The 16143-nt window shown below is 41.6% G+C and overlaps 2 protein-coding genes across 2 annotated transcripts; one reads left to right on the top strand and one right to left on the bottom strand.

The window, feature by feature from the left end:
• Positions 1-6415: 6415 nt before the first annotated feature.
• Positions 6416-9645, bottom strand: LOC116396077 (proto-oncogene c-Fos-like). The gene is made up of 4 exons (XM_031870463.1): positions 9335-9645; positions 8554-8769; positions 7863-7970; positions 6416-7689 (listed from the first exon to the last, which is right to left on the bottom strand). The coding sequence occupies exons 1-4, from the start codon at positions 9479-9481 to the stop codon at positions 6982-6984; spliced, it is 1179 nt and encodes a 392-aa protein (XP_031726323.1). The 5' UTR covers positions 9482-9645; the 3' UTR covers positions 6416-6981.
• Positions 9646-13764: 4119 nt separating this feature from the next.
• On the top strand, positions 13765-16143 carry LOC116396078 (proto-oncogene c-Fos-like). The gene is made up of 4 exons (XM_031870465.1): positions 13765-14020; positions 14411-14635; positions 14730-14837; positions 14952-16143. Exons 1-4 carry the CDS (start codon positions 13886-13888, stop codon positions 15627-15629), a joined length of 1146 nt encoding a protein of 381 aa, XP_031726325.1. The 5' UTR covers positions 13765-13885; the 3' UTR covers positions 15630-16143.

Genomic DNA, 16143 nt, shown 5'->3' with positions numbered 1-16143 from the left:
CTAAGAATAAGGAAATTTGCCATTTTGGCTCGTACAGGGAATTTGGTTTGTCAACAGCCCATAATGGTTCAAGACATCAAATTACTCTTTTAAGGATCAAATAAAATTCACCAGCCAAATAAAATTTGCAGCCTCCAAGTGACAAAAACAAACTAATTTAACACATAGTATAGTTCCAAATTAAACATTTATTTCTGACAAGTTATGCTTTTATTTTCCAGTACAAAGAAGAGCCATCACTTCCTGTTTAATCAGGTTATTTACCTTTCAAAAAAGACTAACTTTGTTTATACATGCAAAGATAAAAGATGAAAGTACAGAACTGTTGTGAAAGATTTTCATTGGTTTTATTTCACTGTACCCCAAAGTCCTTTGGTCTTCAAACTTGCATTCAGATGTTTGCAGAGATTTATTCCAAATGTGCCTATTACACATATGTGTAAGGCTGAAAGAGAATTACTCCTTTGCTTTTTCTCAGACAAACTCACAATATGGAAATCGTATTATTTCAGGTGGTAGAGGAAGTATAATGCCTAAAGTAATGTAGTAAATCCTGCAGGCTATTCGCACATGTAACTTTAGCTGCTGTGAAACCCGATTTTATTCTCTCTCCCTAATAATGCTCTCCCTGTGACTTGATTCATAACACGTAAAAACTAAAACACACGTGCACAAAATCACGTCTAAGTATTTCTGATGGAGGTCTCAGAAAGTTCCAGAAACCTGAATCTGAATTCCTCCTCTTGCTGCTTCCCTCTAGTGTGAGCAGTTGTAACTACCTCCCACTGTTGTGCTCTTACAAAACTGGAATGTGTCGGTTTAAAGGGGCAGTCCTTAAGATTTCAGTCCTGGTTGATTTACAATTTATATTTCAGTGAGAACAATGGCATTGAGCTTGTTGTTGATACACAACATACAAGTTTTCAGAATTGTGTGCAAAGTCTAAAATAAATCTTTTGTTTGTATACAATGGAGAAAAACAGTAATATACTATTTTTTTTCCCTGGAAATGTCACCACAGACGCGCAGTTAGTAAAACTGCAAATATATAAATATTGCAATACTTGACTGACATTTATTTAAATGAAAATCTTTGAGATTGCCACTTTAAAGCCCATTATAGGGATATTAATTTATACTTTTAATGAACTAAAAACTACCCTTGGAAATGCTGAATAGCTTCTCACTCGATCTGTCTTTAATTTTTATTTGAATGCTTAAAGTTGTGCATGACTGTAATGTATTGTTCGATGCAGCCGTATATCATTTTAACCAAGAATAACCCATTCATCCTGTGCATCTTTTATTATGTCTCAGGTTATTATCATTACCTTTTCATTTTACACGATGCCATCTCAACTGTTCCACCTCGAGCAAGCACATGAGTTATTGGAGGCTCACTAAAATACCCCACTCAGTTCCTTTTTTTAGACTCTAATTTGGTTCTGCTGTGATTTATGTCTCGCATCTGAGGGGAGGTCGGGGGGGGCAGGGGGGGGTGAGCTGTGCGTCACAGTCGCTCCTAACATAGATGACAAATTTTAGGGGAGGCATTTGAGGTTAATAAAGCAGAACTGAGCCAACAGGCAGACAGATTTCATAAACAGGAGGGTCCTGGACGTCTGTAAGACATGTTCAGGGGTTTTCCCCTTTTGCAGGTGTAGACTTTCAGCTGGAATCCTCCGTGCCTGCAGGACGGCAGCCGAGATGTCACTCAGTACAGGAACACATATGGTGCAGGCACATTTGGCACTTTAAGCCTTTAAGAGGGAATTGTCCCTGCCAAGAACAATAAGCTTTGATAATGGCACTGTGAAAAATATATATACCAGTCTGGATATGCGGCCAAAATATGCAGAGCTTGTTAATTTGTTCAACAACAGTACCAAGTTGTGAATGTGTAAGAATCCACTGGAATCACTAGAAGCACTGCTGTTTTGTTAGGTGTTTGAAGCATGTAGTTCCTTTGCTCTACTTAAAAGTTCAGAATCATGTCTCATCATACGTATCGAGATCCATCTTTATTTGTGTCTTTTCCAAGCTTCCAGAAAGTCTTTGCTTTAACAAATAACCTCCTGTGCACTTTTCACCAGCGGCCCAAATGATGAATGGAGACGGAGAGCAGCCTGTGGTTTTGCAGCTTTGCCAAACTCATGCAGAGTTCTTGCTGTTCGGGCGTCAGAAGTCAAGGTAAAAACAACAAAATCGCTTTTTGCACAACCAAGCATTATGTTTTTCTGTCTCTTTATTTATTCATTTTTAGACATTTACACAAGTATTTGTAATAGTATCTGATGCTAAAACAACAGCTTCTTATTCATACTTTGCATTCCTGTTGGCTACTTAATAAAAAGGATGTAAACAAGTCATATTTTCTCATTTGTTCACCCTGATTGAAATCTGTACGTTAAGTTTAAGTGTTTTGTCGTAGTATTATCCAATACCACATCTTTGGGAAGTACCTACAAAACCCGACACCTCCAGACACAATCCTGACTCATCGTCCATCACACTGCAGACAGTACAAACTTTATTTTTGCCACCACTCCATTGAGTTCTCTTCCTTCCTTCCTTCCTTTTTTTCTTCTTTCAAAATAATCTCAGACAGTTGTAGAACATGTCACAATATGTCTAGTAATATGTAAAGATGCAGGTTATTTAAAACTTCAGGACAGATCTCCTACAGTTTGCCATTTGGTGCGTTATGCCACAGAACGATATTTCCCCTTTTCTGACAACAAATGGTTCAGGAGCAAATCTGAGTTTATTCAGGGAACATCAAATCTTGCAAATAGTAACATGCATTAAAATACTGTGCATGATAAATACAATCGGTGTCTCAACTGCTACTTACGTGACACTCCTGTGCATTAAACACACACACAGATAAGATACACGCCCTTCCTGATGGATTGATTTGTGACGCTGTAGCAGACTCCCATCAACTCCATTCACAATATCAAATCAATCACTTAATGCACCAATTGCGTGCTGGTGTTGACTTTAAACCCTCCCCCTCTTCATCTTCATCTCCCTCTCACAACACAAGGCTGCTGTTGTGAGCTCCTGTTTCCATTTGAGTCAAAGCTCCCATTGTTGTGCTGTCAGACATGGATTCACCAGAATCATAGCATCACAGTCTTTAAATAACACATTATTTAGTACAAAGAAATAGATTTTTTCGCAGTTGTATACATATCAATTATTTAATGGTATGATAGTCATGAAAGAAAAGTGTTTTTTTCTAAATAAAGTATCAAATCAGATTGTTTTGTCCCTTCTATTGTATCATTGAATATGCCCTCTGCAGTTTGAATATTACAGTATTGTTTGGCTTCATGTTTGAATACCATCTTTACTGTTACAGCGTTGCTCTCTCATAGCGTTAGTCATGTCAGGTGACCCAGTCTTCCCAAACCCGTATGACGTTGATTTATTCCTGTAAATATAGCACTTCCTTGGGAATATCACAGCAAGCGGGAAAGCAAGTGGTCAGGAGGTGCATGAGGATGAGATAACAGAGGTGGAAACAGTGAGCACACAACAAATAATAGAAAGATAGGGATCTGTAACCAGGCAATGTGAGACATATTACAGAGTGCTGGTGTTGCTGGGAGTAATCTCGTCCTAAAACACAAGGGGCAGTAAGCTAACTTCCCCATGTTTTGCATCTTATTAATTAGAAAGGGCAAGCCGATGCTTTACAATGCACAATTCATGTTTGTTCAAGGTGCTATACGTAGAAAAATCATGAAAACATACCCACAAACGACAATATACGTAGGCTATGTGTAGATAGACTGCCAGTATGACAAAACAAAAAGTATGGAGGCTTAGACTAAGCTCTACCAAATGGAAACAACTAAGAACTTACAGTTGTGCAGTGTGTCACCAGGTGTTTATATGTCTGAGGACAGATTTCGTCACCGCAATTGAATCACAAACGTGCAAGATGCAGACACAACACTTTGCAGGTGTGTAGGTCAAAATGATGCTGGGTGTGGTCCGACCTAGTTCTGTGCAATCATGGGTAGAAGGTGGGGAAGGCGGAGTTATGATTTGAATTACATAAGGTCACCAAACTGCATGAATGAATAATAAAGGCGAAAGTTGTCCTATGTCACAGGTGCAACCAATGTAACAGGACAGTGAGAGAGAACACAATCCTGACAAGAGCTGTAATCAGCTAAAATAATGCAAAGACCTGTGCACTGTACTTGAGTATTTCCATTTTATAAAACCACTACCTTTTAGACTGAAATATTGCACTTTTTATTTTGCTACACTTAACTTAACAACCATAGTTACTAAATTATTACTAAATACAGTCTATATGATCAGTTTATGAAATGCAATTCATTTCTTTCACCCAACACCATATCAATTAACTAAAATGGTTCCGCTTAAAACAGCTACAATCTTTGATGGAAGCTTAGAAAATATTGCGACATTAATGATTATTCAACAATGTAATAATATAACAATAACGTTCATCTGCCTGCAGAGTACTTTTACTTTTTCTACATTAAGTGCATTGTTCTTTTACTTGTGTACAATTCTGAATGTATGAGTGCTACATTGTGATAGTGGCACTTTAAGTAAACGGTCTGAATACCTCATCCACCACTGCCACATTCTCCATGGTCCAAACCTTAGAATAACCCCGCACCCGGACCCCCACACCCGTGCACGTTCACATCTCCTGCAGTCAGGCTGCGGCTTGATGGTTGGTTGTGAACAACGTGAACTATGTGATATTCTACAACTCTGAAACAGGCTGTGGAGTTCATCACCCTGCTGGACACACACAGTCTGATGGGACAAGTGGACAAAGAGTGAGTCAGTGGACATCAGATCTGTTGACAGGCCCATCCATCATCACTCTAAAATAGCCGGGCACCAAGACATCACGCACGCACGCAACACACACACACACACACACACACACACACACACACACGCACACACACACAGACGAGGCTGAATACAATGAAGAGAAACTCAGTGGTTTGGTGCTCACGCTGTAGCTCCCCCTACTGACGGAAAAGAGAGACTGCACTTCTCACATACACTCCTGTCACTCCTACTATACGGGAACAGATGTTGCAAAACGCTCAGCAAAGGCGCTCTGAGCCATTCGCACATGAATAAAATGGACTGATTGTGGTTGCATTAAGTGCATCCACTGACCGCTGCAGTGAGGACCGAAACCAAACAGGCTGTGGTCATTAAATGCCTCGTTTGCTCTTCCGAGAAAAGGCTTTTGGCACCGTTAAATTACTAATTAGACCACTTTATCACCGCGCACGTGATACCCAGCTCTGTAATTTATGAGAAAGTGTTCGTCTGTTTGCGATCAACAGCACTGCTGCTCGCGCCTGCTTCGAGCTTTTCCGGTAACATCCTAAACCTCGGGCATCGAAATATGACACCCGTTGCCGTGGAAACAAAACAACTGCAATTACCCAAACATGGTCAACGGAAGTGACGCGTAACACGGCTACCGCGTGTTGACGTATCACGCACGCACTGCTGGCTTGCTGCTGTAGAACCGGATTCCCTTGACCGTGACAATAGCGGAGCCGAGAACGAGCTATGAATAAATAATTAACCTGCTGTTTCTGCAGCTCCCACTCGTTTTAAACACGTTCCAGTCCCCGGTGGTTGCGCTTTATGTAATCCTGAATCCAAAAATAGTCTCGCTGACATCTTTATGGACTCAGCTGAACATATTAATACTCCTGAGTTCACTCTTGGCCCTCTTCTTGGAGCAAATTAGTTAGTTGTATATAAAGATATCATAGGATATTATGCGTCATCTTTATTAGCAGATGGAGATGGAACGTGTTTCTATTTTTTGTAAGCCCCTCTCATCCATGTTGTTTATAAACTTGGTTTTATAGACATTCAAAGCTCCTTCTTGACCTTGGAAATATCAGTTGAGAAAACAACCACGAGGTCTATTAAGTAGCTGTTCTGGAGCTTTCGACCATTTATCATAATTTTTATTGAAGTTTGCTCAATTGCAGTTGATGACCAAATTTCCTTTTTTTTCCTCCAGCACTTCAGGTCGTCTTGTCCCTGAAGCTCAGCATCAAAATTCATTGTCAACCTCAGAAAACACAGTCCAGAAAACATCTTACCACAAGGTCCATTTAGTCAGCTGTTTGGAGCTTTCAATCTTATTACATGATCTTCCTCAGCAAATGCAGAGACCAACACTTAAAAGATAAGAAGCCATTAAAAATGCTCCGACAATGAGGAAATTTGAACATCTGCAATTCCGCTGAGCTCCGTCTGCTGATGAAGATGATAGAAAGCTCCAGAACAGTTAATAAAGCCCTGTGGTGAGAATGTGCATTCAAATGAATGTTCCTGAATACTGAATGATAAAAAAAACAGCAAGACATTGCTTGTGGATGTCTCATTTTATTTCCAGCGTTATACAATTTTCGCATCTGATCATTTTTGATAAGTAAAAAAATAAACTATGTCATAAAATACATCTTGATAAAATACATGACATGATCTTTTTTATTTTTTTTATGGAAAAACTTGAAAGGAAATTTTAGGGGACACCTTACAGCAAGATGTGACACCTATACACTACACTTTATAGTAACCCTGCTATTTTCACTTGTTACAACACAACTTTGTCAACAGTATTACGCATATGTTAGGCTATTGAGCATGATCTAACTTCACATCACATTTAAAAACACAAGATACCACCTCTTCTTGGAATACAGATGACTTGTATTTGCATGCATTTTTGTTACCTCAGAGAATCGCACCCGAAGTATGGAAGAAGTCGAACCCTGTTACAGTCACAGAAAACATGTCATGTATACACAACCTTTGATGTTACGATTTATACAACATCAAAACTCACACTACAAAACGTTGTTTTTAAGAGAGAGATCTATAGCTTGCTGGCTGGTTAGAATACAACAACGGTATCATTGCATAACTTCTTTGCATTCACAAGGCCAGGAGTGTTGGAGAGTTAAGATTATCTTTCATTAACTCAGACGCACCAAGGCTGCCTCTGAGGCTCTCAAAGCCCTCAGCCAAGGAATCAATCTCAGAGTAATTAAAGGAAAACACTGTGTGGTAATTGCTACAAGTGGGACTGGAAGACATGACTGGTGTGCTCAAAGACTCCAGGTCGTTTGCCACAGACTTGTAAAGCGTTTCCCAGTCTGAGAGGCAGAAGGGGCTGCTCAGGTCTATGTCGGGGACGGATGCAGCCATGTCTGGAGTCACTGCCATCTCTAGGCTGGGCACCAAGTTATCCAGGTCATCTCCTTTTAGGTCCTCCAGAGCCTCCTCTTCTGCACTCGAGCACAGGAGGATGTTGGAGTTCCCCAAAATGGCTGCAGCAGGGATGCAAGGGACACTGTCCATGTCCTGACCAATGGAGGCTTCTCCGATGGCTGTGTTGCTCTCCAGGGTTTTTCCATCCTCTAAGATGGACAGCAGCTGTGGGGAGGCCGGAGGATCCTGCAGCATGGTGCTAACATCATCTTCTTTATCTTCCTCCTCCTCCTCATCATCACCGTCATTTGCAGGGAGTTTGCAGGATGGTTTGTGGGAGACTAAGACCTGCTCAAGTCTCTCCTTCTCCTTCAGCAGGTCAGCTATCTCCATCTGGAGGGCAGACTTCTCGTCTTCGAGCTCGTCCGTTTCCTGAGGTGAGGCGGGAGAAAATCAGATAAAAGACTTGGCATGAGGGAGGCATGAAAACATTGCCCGTGTATATGTGCTCCTGCTATTTTTAATGACTGGTGACATGCAGTGTCCTCAGCTCCTGAAGAGCGCGTGCTGTTTGGATATATGATGAAGTAAAACAGCATACTTACAGCTTGCAGAGTGTCTATCAGCTCCCTCCGTCTGTTGCGACACTTTGCTGCAGCGATTTTGTTCCTCTCCCTCCTGATCCTCCTCCTTTCCTCCTCCTCTTTGGAAGGCTAAAATCAATCAGAAAAAAAGCCCATTTAAATGCGCTTCCTGCTGAGTTTTGCCATATCAGCAGTTGGCTCTTCGGCACTATTTCACTTGCCAAAAGAAGAAGAAGAAGAAAAATCGTCCTTGCAGTGTATGCTGGGAATACTGATCTGGTCGGTGCGGACTCTCTTCCAGTTCAGGCGTTAAAATGCTGCACCACTGGCACGGTCTAGTCGAACACGTGAACGCGCACTTCTATGCAATTTCCCATTCATAAACAGCGCTGTGCTCGTTACCCCAAAAGTAATTACTCGCTGCACCAATTAGACGTAATCCAATCACCTGGTGTGCAACTCCCTGCAGTCATTTATTTGCACTATAGTTGCTACGTTAATTTTCCTTTAACCATCAAAAACAATTGCGTCCTCTTTCACGTCCTGTTAAAAATATCGCGATAACTGCATTTTCATATTAACCTCTTATCAGTGGAAAGGAGTCGTGGTGAGGAATATGATATGGACTCATTGATTGATTGATTGGCTACCTGTAACGTTATCTCTGAACTGATATTTCCTCACCCCCTCCCCATCCTGTTTTCTTGCATACCTTGTCTTTCAGCCCTTTCCTGTTGGAGGGCTTTGCCTTGTTTGCACCTGCCGGGCAAGAGGACTGGGTCGAGCCGCGAGTTTTAGCCTTTGCACGGCCGGACGACGGAGACACAGATGTGATGACTGTCGGCTGCACCATCCACCTTAGATCCGGAGAGGTTGAGATCGCAGTCACAGTCGGAACAAAGGAGTCTGCTGCACTGGTCTCAGCATCCTGGGGGAAAAAAACATTACAGAGACATGTATATGCATGCAGGCAAACACTAATTTAGCTTATCTGATTAGTGACAAGCCACGTTCGTGGCTGACCTTTTAGATGTGCTTAAATGGTACATCAATTATTTGACTGAGGAATGCCAAAAAGAAAAAAAGACCAAATCAATACAGTCTACGAATCTATCAAAATCAGATTCCTCATCATCACGTCCTCATCACTCGTTGTCATCAACTCTATCATCATCATCACTCTAAAATGAAAGGTCGCGACTAAGACAGGTCTGTGTTAAAGTACATGACAAACAATATCCCTGAAATAACAACAGTATGGCGCTGTTTTTGCGGATTACCTATGGCGCCTATAGATTGCCTATGTTTGTATAGAATCATTCCCAGCACTGGACAGTATTCCTGTCAAAGGAAATGATGTCTGTGAGATGTTCTCGGGTATGTGTGAACATTTTGTTCCATAGTCGCCTTTTCCGACCTATATTATAAGCATTATGCACGAATGATCCTGCAATATGAGGGATTATTTTTGTGATGATCAGATCCGCTTCTACCTTGGTGCTGTCCACTGAAGATGAAAGCGAGTCAGGAGGATGCTGGCTGCACCCAGGGGTGTCCCCGCCAGGCGATGCTGTGCTACAGCTGGACGATGAGTCGAACTCAGTGCTGGAGTCTGGATGCATGTTCTCGTCTAAAATCATTGCATAAAAAGATAGAACAGTCTATCAAACCTAAGTGGAAAAACTCACACCTAAACCACTACTTATATTCCATTTGCCGGGTTCATAAATGGTAACTGTGCAGATATAGTGGAGAGGCCCTCCTTTTATAGTGAGCTGGAATTTTATGAATGAAATCTGTTTGGTGAGACCGAACCATCGCACAGAGGGAGAGGCAAGAGGGGGGAAAAAGGGGGCGGATGTTTTTAAATTAAACTTATACATCCGTGGAATGCTTGAACAACAATATTAGCAATGATTTCAACCTCACTTGTTCTGTTAACTCACATTTTGAAACATATCAAGCATAGCCTATTTTAAGTGACACCCCCGTCTGCTTGAGGTGCCCATCGTCATGAATGAACTGAGCTATACGTCATTTCATGCAGCATCTGCATCATATACATTATGATCCCTATACGTCCACATATGTTCACGAGACAAATCTTAATTATTTTTGGCGCATTCAAGGAAATAGAATGTTCTTGCAGGAGAAAGGAGGTGATGACAATGCAATATATTAAAATACAGTTATTCAAACAGTCGGTCTATGTCCCCTCCGATTAGCCCTGATTGGAACACAGATGTACTACAATAAAACTGTTGCCCCATCACATCATTTGGACCAATATTGTGAAACCCAGCATGATTTAATTAATGCACACTGCTTCCAGCACACCGGCTGATTATTTATGAGCTGCTAAAAAGAAGTGTCATCCGTATATCACACTGCCTTTTTCTTTTTTCTTCTTCACCTGTCTCTGCATATGAAAAGAGCTCCAGCAACAGAATTGTCGCCGTAGTAAAGCAGCCAATCGCCGAATGGACCGACCGAGCCATATATGGTTTTTCCGGTGAGACAGGGGCGCGCTGTGGTGCACAGAGAGAGAGAGAGAGAGAGAGCGCAGACGGACGTGTGGCTATGTGTGTGGCCCACTCACTCACAGTCACAAAAGAAAGTGAAACATGCGCTGATCGTCACGCATTGTATCTGATAACAGCGTCATTGTGCTACTTTTAGGACAAGAAGACGAGAGCAAACCCCTGCACATTAAAGGCTATAAGACAAGAGCATCATTATCATATGATATATATATCTATAAATGCAATTATTAATCATAGTAACATCTAGTTTATTGCAGAGGGTTAAGCATAGGGCCTCTACTTATATGCTATTATTGATTCATTTCGTGGTTGCATTTTTTTTTGTTTTGTTGCATCATTTCTGTTCTTTCACTTCGACCCCGATCTGATCAGTTGTGTTGATGCGTTTTATTGGCACCAGTTATGTAAGCGTTATTCCCGCACAGTCTAATTCAGGTCCTAAGGATTGTATAGACTGGATATTTTATTTACGTTTCAGATGACCTGACAGATCACTGAAGTGAACGCGATAGTTGGGGAACAGAGGGGGGCCTCTCCCCGCTCGGAGGGGCATGCGCTCTCGTCTGCTTCCCGGCAGGCACAGCCCCCCTTTCAGGGCTCACTTCCCGGAACATCATTAGGTGGTCGGCTTGAGCCCATTCAGTCGCCCGGCGGCTCAAGACCGGAAGGGTTGAAAGGTCGGGCATAACAGCAGACACCCCTCACCATACAGCTCAAAGGCTTGTTTTCATTAAAGCAAGTTGAGCGTGAACGTGCACAGACCGGAGTTTATTTTTAGACTCGGTGACATCGGTTCATGTAAATTAAGCAAATAGATAATTGCTCCTGTGAATTACCCCTCTGCTGATGCTAAGCAGGCCCAATGGAACTAAAATTAAATGGCACAGAGATTTTATTTTTCATTTTTACCAATCCGTTATAAAAACGAAAATAAAAACAATAAATACAGTATAGCAATTTAGAGTGTGTAACTCAAAAAGCTATCTCATCCATTAAGCATTATCTGTGTTGCTGCAAGCTAATTTATTTAGTATATTTATTATATTATTGTTTTTTAGATTATTATTATTATGGTCAGAAATTAGAGCTAAATTATTATATTCACCAAAGTAACGTAAAAAAATATTTTATTTATTGGCTCTAATCTACTCTTCTTACCTCTAAATAACTAAAAACATTGTTCTAAACTTGCTGCTGCTCCTGCCAACCAGTCAAACAAAATACTCAAACAATCCACCAGGTAGCTTCTTTAGTGTCTGAGAGCCACAACACAGACAGAGCTCTCACTCTGACGACGTTTCCTGGAACCACAAACGTCACCGTGTATTGTATTTTGACGCTGAAGAGCCGGTTTTGTGTTTTCTTTGCGGAGCGATCCGTCGTCACCACACAAACGATCGTTGTTGCTATGCAAAACGAGGACGTCACTGACGTGAAGGGGTGGAGTGTTGCTGTGACAACCAGGAATGTTCAACAAAACACGAGCGCGGGAAACAAAACATTAATTGCTTTAACTTAAATCCATGTCCTTTGACACAGTAACACTTTTATCAAAACTTTTGATAGAAGTGTTATCAAAAGCTAAAAAGTAACTTTTTTAACGTCATGTTTATAATTTGCCTACTTATATATGTTTTAAAATAGCCAGCCTGTAGCCTATTGTTTGATAAAGATGGGCATTCCCTGAATGACCCCTTATAATGCAAAGGAAGAGAGGAAAACTTAACGCAACTTTTGTGAATTGTGGCCCATTCATAACTTTTTTTAAATGCTTACTCAACAGAAAACTGCCAGCAAGATGCTGACACTGTGTTCTATTGGCCTACTTTTCTTCTAGGGGCTTTTTAACATAACTTCATGCATGAAAATATATTGTAAAGCGGTCATTAAGTTAAACACTTTATCTGAAGAACAAAATAAAGTCTGAATGTTGTCTTAGTGACAAAGTTGCATTTTAGGGATTCATCTTGTGATACAAATCATGAGGATTCCCTCTGCCACAGTAGAAGGGAAGACCTTCATGCTCACCTGGACACACCTGAGAAAAAACCAACTGCTGTCGTGCTAAAGTACACATAACAAACCAGTTATCAGCTTGCTCTGCAACTAAACACACCCATGGATTGCGCACAAAAGGTACAAGCAGCGCCTGTGGGAAGAATACACATGCAGTCAACCGTGCTCTGACATGTATTACTGATGTTCTTGGCTTATGTTTAGACAGTTGATTTGAATTGCATCCAAACTTTGCACGTTGCCTTATCCCATTCAACTAAACGCATTTCTTTGCAACTAGAAAATAAGATTCACAAATCAAAACATTAAAACTAAGTTTTGAAAGGTTGAAAGTAAGCTCTGTATAAGTGAATACTATGGTTTTTAAAACTGAAATAATCGAAATCTAACATCTGAATTCAAACAATCTGAAATAACTGCTTCCCTTTTACAAAGTTAGAATGTTTTTAAAACTTGCTTTGCAGACATTTTTAGTAGATGTCGTGGGGCTTTGAGCATGTTCACAGCCTGTCAGAGTGTGAGGTTGTACCATTATATTCACTGAGGACATGTGTTAGTTATTTATATGACAAACTCTAAACTCTGCTGTGACTGGGGAGTAGAGCAGGGGGAGTTTGAGGAGGCAGCTGAGTTGAGTTGGTGGAGCTCTGTATCTGAAAGAGATCTAACACAAGCACTTACCTGATTGATGCAAGAGTTTCTCCAACCACAACTTCTTTAAATGTATTTTGTTTTTCCACATGCTATACCCTGTCAGCGAGCTATACAAAAAAGAAAACAAAATAAGACTGCTATATGCATTATTGATATGGATAATAGTTTTATAACTATTCAAATTGACAGTGTTGAAAATGTACCAGCATTGTGTGCTTATGTTTGATGTACTTTGCTGTGTATGATGTACTTTAGCTGACCATTATCCCACTTATTCAGTTTTCACAACACCCGTTGTGTTTGTTGTGTTACATAACGTCATGTTGCTGTCGGCCAATCTAAGACGGTGTGTTTCCCAGCAAGGTCCGCCCCTTTACAGGATGCACCATATTAGGAAAATGACGTTTCGGGGATCCCGTTCTGGAATATTCCATTTATCGAGGGTGAGTTAAACAAAATATTTCTAAATGTTACTTTTTAACTTTAAACAGCACAAATTGTCATTGTATAACTACCTTTATGTGCGTCAAAACGAGGTACACGCAGTATTTGGCGTCGCTGCAGCGTTGTTATGTGCGTGTTTTGATGTTTTTTTCCCCCACTGTGTCGGGTAAAGAGCACTCCCCTTTGCCTACGTCATTTGGACAATCCTTCTCAGGCTATAAAACCTCTCCGAGCTCTCACAGTTGGCACTCAAACTTTCAGTAGAATAACGACTACAAGAACAAATATATCAGGAGTGGAATTTGAGTTTCTCTCAAACCCTACGGAAGCATTTCCTCAACTTTACATTTGTCTGGATCTCCCTAATTGTCTTTTCTTTGGGGAAAGATGATGTTTACCACTTTCAACAAGGAGTGCGACTCCTCCTCTCGCTGCAGCACCGCTTCTCCGTCCGGGGACAATCTGGGATACTACCCTTCACCAGCGGGATCTTACTCCAGCATGGGATCTCCCCAGTCTCAGGTATGTCCAGTCAAATATTATTATTATTATTTTATAAGAATGTAAAGCAATGTGATATTCACATGTATTTGTTTCCGTGTAACTTGGAAATATACCGCTCACTTTAGCCCATACTAAACTACTTAAGATTTAAAATAATAACGTTAAGCTGGCTGACAAATAGCAGTAGCCTATGCCGAGTGGTGCTTGAAATAGCCTATTGATCTGCGCTGCACACACTTCGAGGCGCGCTTCATTCATCCACCTGGAAACCCCATAGAGAGAATGTAATGTCATAGTTTACATCATATGGATATTTTTAAACCACCCGTCTTTTTATAGACCATCCTGAAGCTGCATCCTGAAAGTATACCAAATGTGCTCATGATCCTCTTGCTTCCTTACTTACAGGACTTCACTGACCTGACAGCATCAAGTGCCTCCTTCATCCCCACCGTCACAGCTATTTCGTCAAGCGAGGATCTGCAGTGGATGGTCCATCCTTTGATCTCCTCAGTGGCCCCTTCTCACAGACCTCCCCCCTACAGCTCCAGCCCCAGCCCTGCATACACCAGACCAGACATGAGGTCTGCATCCAGGGCGCATAACTCTAACAAGAGGGGCAGAATGGAACAGGTAATTATCATTTGTCCATAAGTGTTATACATAACTCTTAGTAACAAATCATCACAGAGCTGGAGGCTTAACTTTTTTATTGTATTATGTGCAGGTGACACCTGAGGAGGATGAGAAGAAAAGAGTTCGCAGAGAGAGAAACAAGCAGGCAGCAGCAAAATGCCGCAACAGGAGGAGAGAGCTTACAGACACTCTGCAAGCTGTAAGTATGCCACAGATTTACCACCATTTGTCAAAATGTGTTTCTCACCACAGCTAATAGCAGTGTTATCCAACAGCCAAGCCTAATGCCACTTCCTCTATTTCTCTCCTGCAGGAAACCGATGAGCTTGAGGATGAGAAGTCCGGCCTGCAGAGCGATATTACTAATCTCCTGAAGGAGAAGGAAAGGCTTGAGTTCATTCTGGCTGCCCATCAACCCATCTGCAAAATCCCCTCAGAGCTGGACACCGACTTCTCCTTGGTGTCCCTTACTTCTGCCCACCCCTTTCTCTCCACCGCGGTGTCCTCCCAGCCACAGAGCACCATCCCAAAGGCAACCCCTATCACTTCCAGCCAGCCAACCTTCACCTCAACCTCCAACTCCATCTTCTCCAGCAGTAGCAGCTCCATCCTCTCCACCGCCACCATCTCCAGCAGCGCGGTCAAGATGACAGACCTGGACTCCTCCGTCCTGGAGGAGTCTCTGGATCTGCTGGCAAAGACGGAGATGGAGACGGCGCGTTCGGTGCCAGAGGTGGACCTGTCCAACTCCCTCTACACAACTCAGGACTGGGAGCCCCTTCACGCCTCAGCCAACAACAGTGACTTTGAGCCCCTGTGCACGCCCGTGGTGACCTGCACACCAGCCGGCACCACCTACACTTCTTCTTTTGTGTTCACCTTCCCAGAGGCAGAGACCTTCCCCACTTGTGGCATCGCCCACAGGAGAGAAAGCAGCAGCAACGACCAGTCCTCTGATTCCCTAAGCTCTCCAACCCTGCTGGCCCTTTAAAGACTCTTCCAACAACAATAGTACTTCCTATCAAGCACATTTACTTGATGTATGAGACACATGTGCAGATCACAGGGCTGTTGAATGGACTTTTACCAGGAAGCAAATTATTTATGATTTCATTTGCCTTTATCGATACTTGCCTATTACACCGATGTAGCAAGTTAAAAAGCATGTTTCAAATAATACCACCTAGTCGTTTATTGAGTTCATATATGATTTATTGGTGCTAGATAACAAAACGTGTTGTGGTGTTGATGTGTTCAGAGCAATAGTTATTGTTGATCCAGTTTGTTTTCTGGTTAATGGACTGTGAGAGTAATTGTGAACTGTTTGTGAAAAAAAAAACTTAAAACTGACGTGTTTTGTCTTAACCATGATGGTCTGAGTGGTCTATGAAGTTTTCTGTGAAAACATTAGTGATTTTAATTTATGAAATTTCAATTTATTTTTTTACAGAGAGAGTAAAGATGACTGTTGTTTGTAAATAAAAGATAGTGCTATTTAAATGCAA

This window comes from Anarrhichthys ocellatus, unplaced genomic scaffold (assembly GCF_004355925.1).
Source record: "Anarrhichthys ocellatus isolate YVR2014 unplaced genomic scaffold, GSC_Weel_1.0 scaffold52, whole genome shotgun sequence".
Lineage (NCBI taxonomy): Eukaryota > Metazoa > Chordata > Actinopteri > Perciformes > Anarhichadidae > Anarrhichthys > Anarrhichthys ocellatus.
Note: the sequence above shows the minus strand (reverse complement) of the source record. Positions and strands in the feature narration are given on the sequence as shown.

Excerpts from the sequence above, each read along its gene's own strand:
- LOC116396077 (XM_031870463.1), bottom strand. The coding sequence starts at position 9,481 with ATGATTTTAGACGAGAACATGCATCCAGACTCCAGCACTGAGTTCGAC. Across the intron at positions 8,770-9,334 it reads CTTCAGTGGACAGCACCAAG|GATGCTGAGACCAGTGCAGC; the intron begins GTAGAAGCGGAT and ends TTTTTCCCCCAG. Across the intron at positions 7,971-8,553 it reads GGAAAGGGCTGAAAGACAAG|CCTTCCAAAGAGGAGGAGGA; the intron begins GTATGCAAGAAA and ends GATTGATTTTAG.
- LOC116396078 (XM_031870465.1), top strand. The coding sequence starts at position 13,886 with ATGATGTTTACCACTTTCAACAAGGAGTGCGACTCCTCCTCTCGCTGC. Across the intron at positions 14,636-14,729 it reads AGAGGGGCAGAATGGAACAG|GTGACACCTGAGGAGGATGA; the intron begins GTAATTATCATT and ends TATTATGTGCAG. Across the intron at positions 14,838-14,951 it reads TTACAGACACTCTGCAAGCT|GAAACCGATGAGCTTGAGGA; the intron begins GTAAGTATGCCA and ends TCTCTCCTGCAG.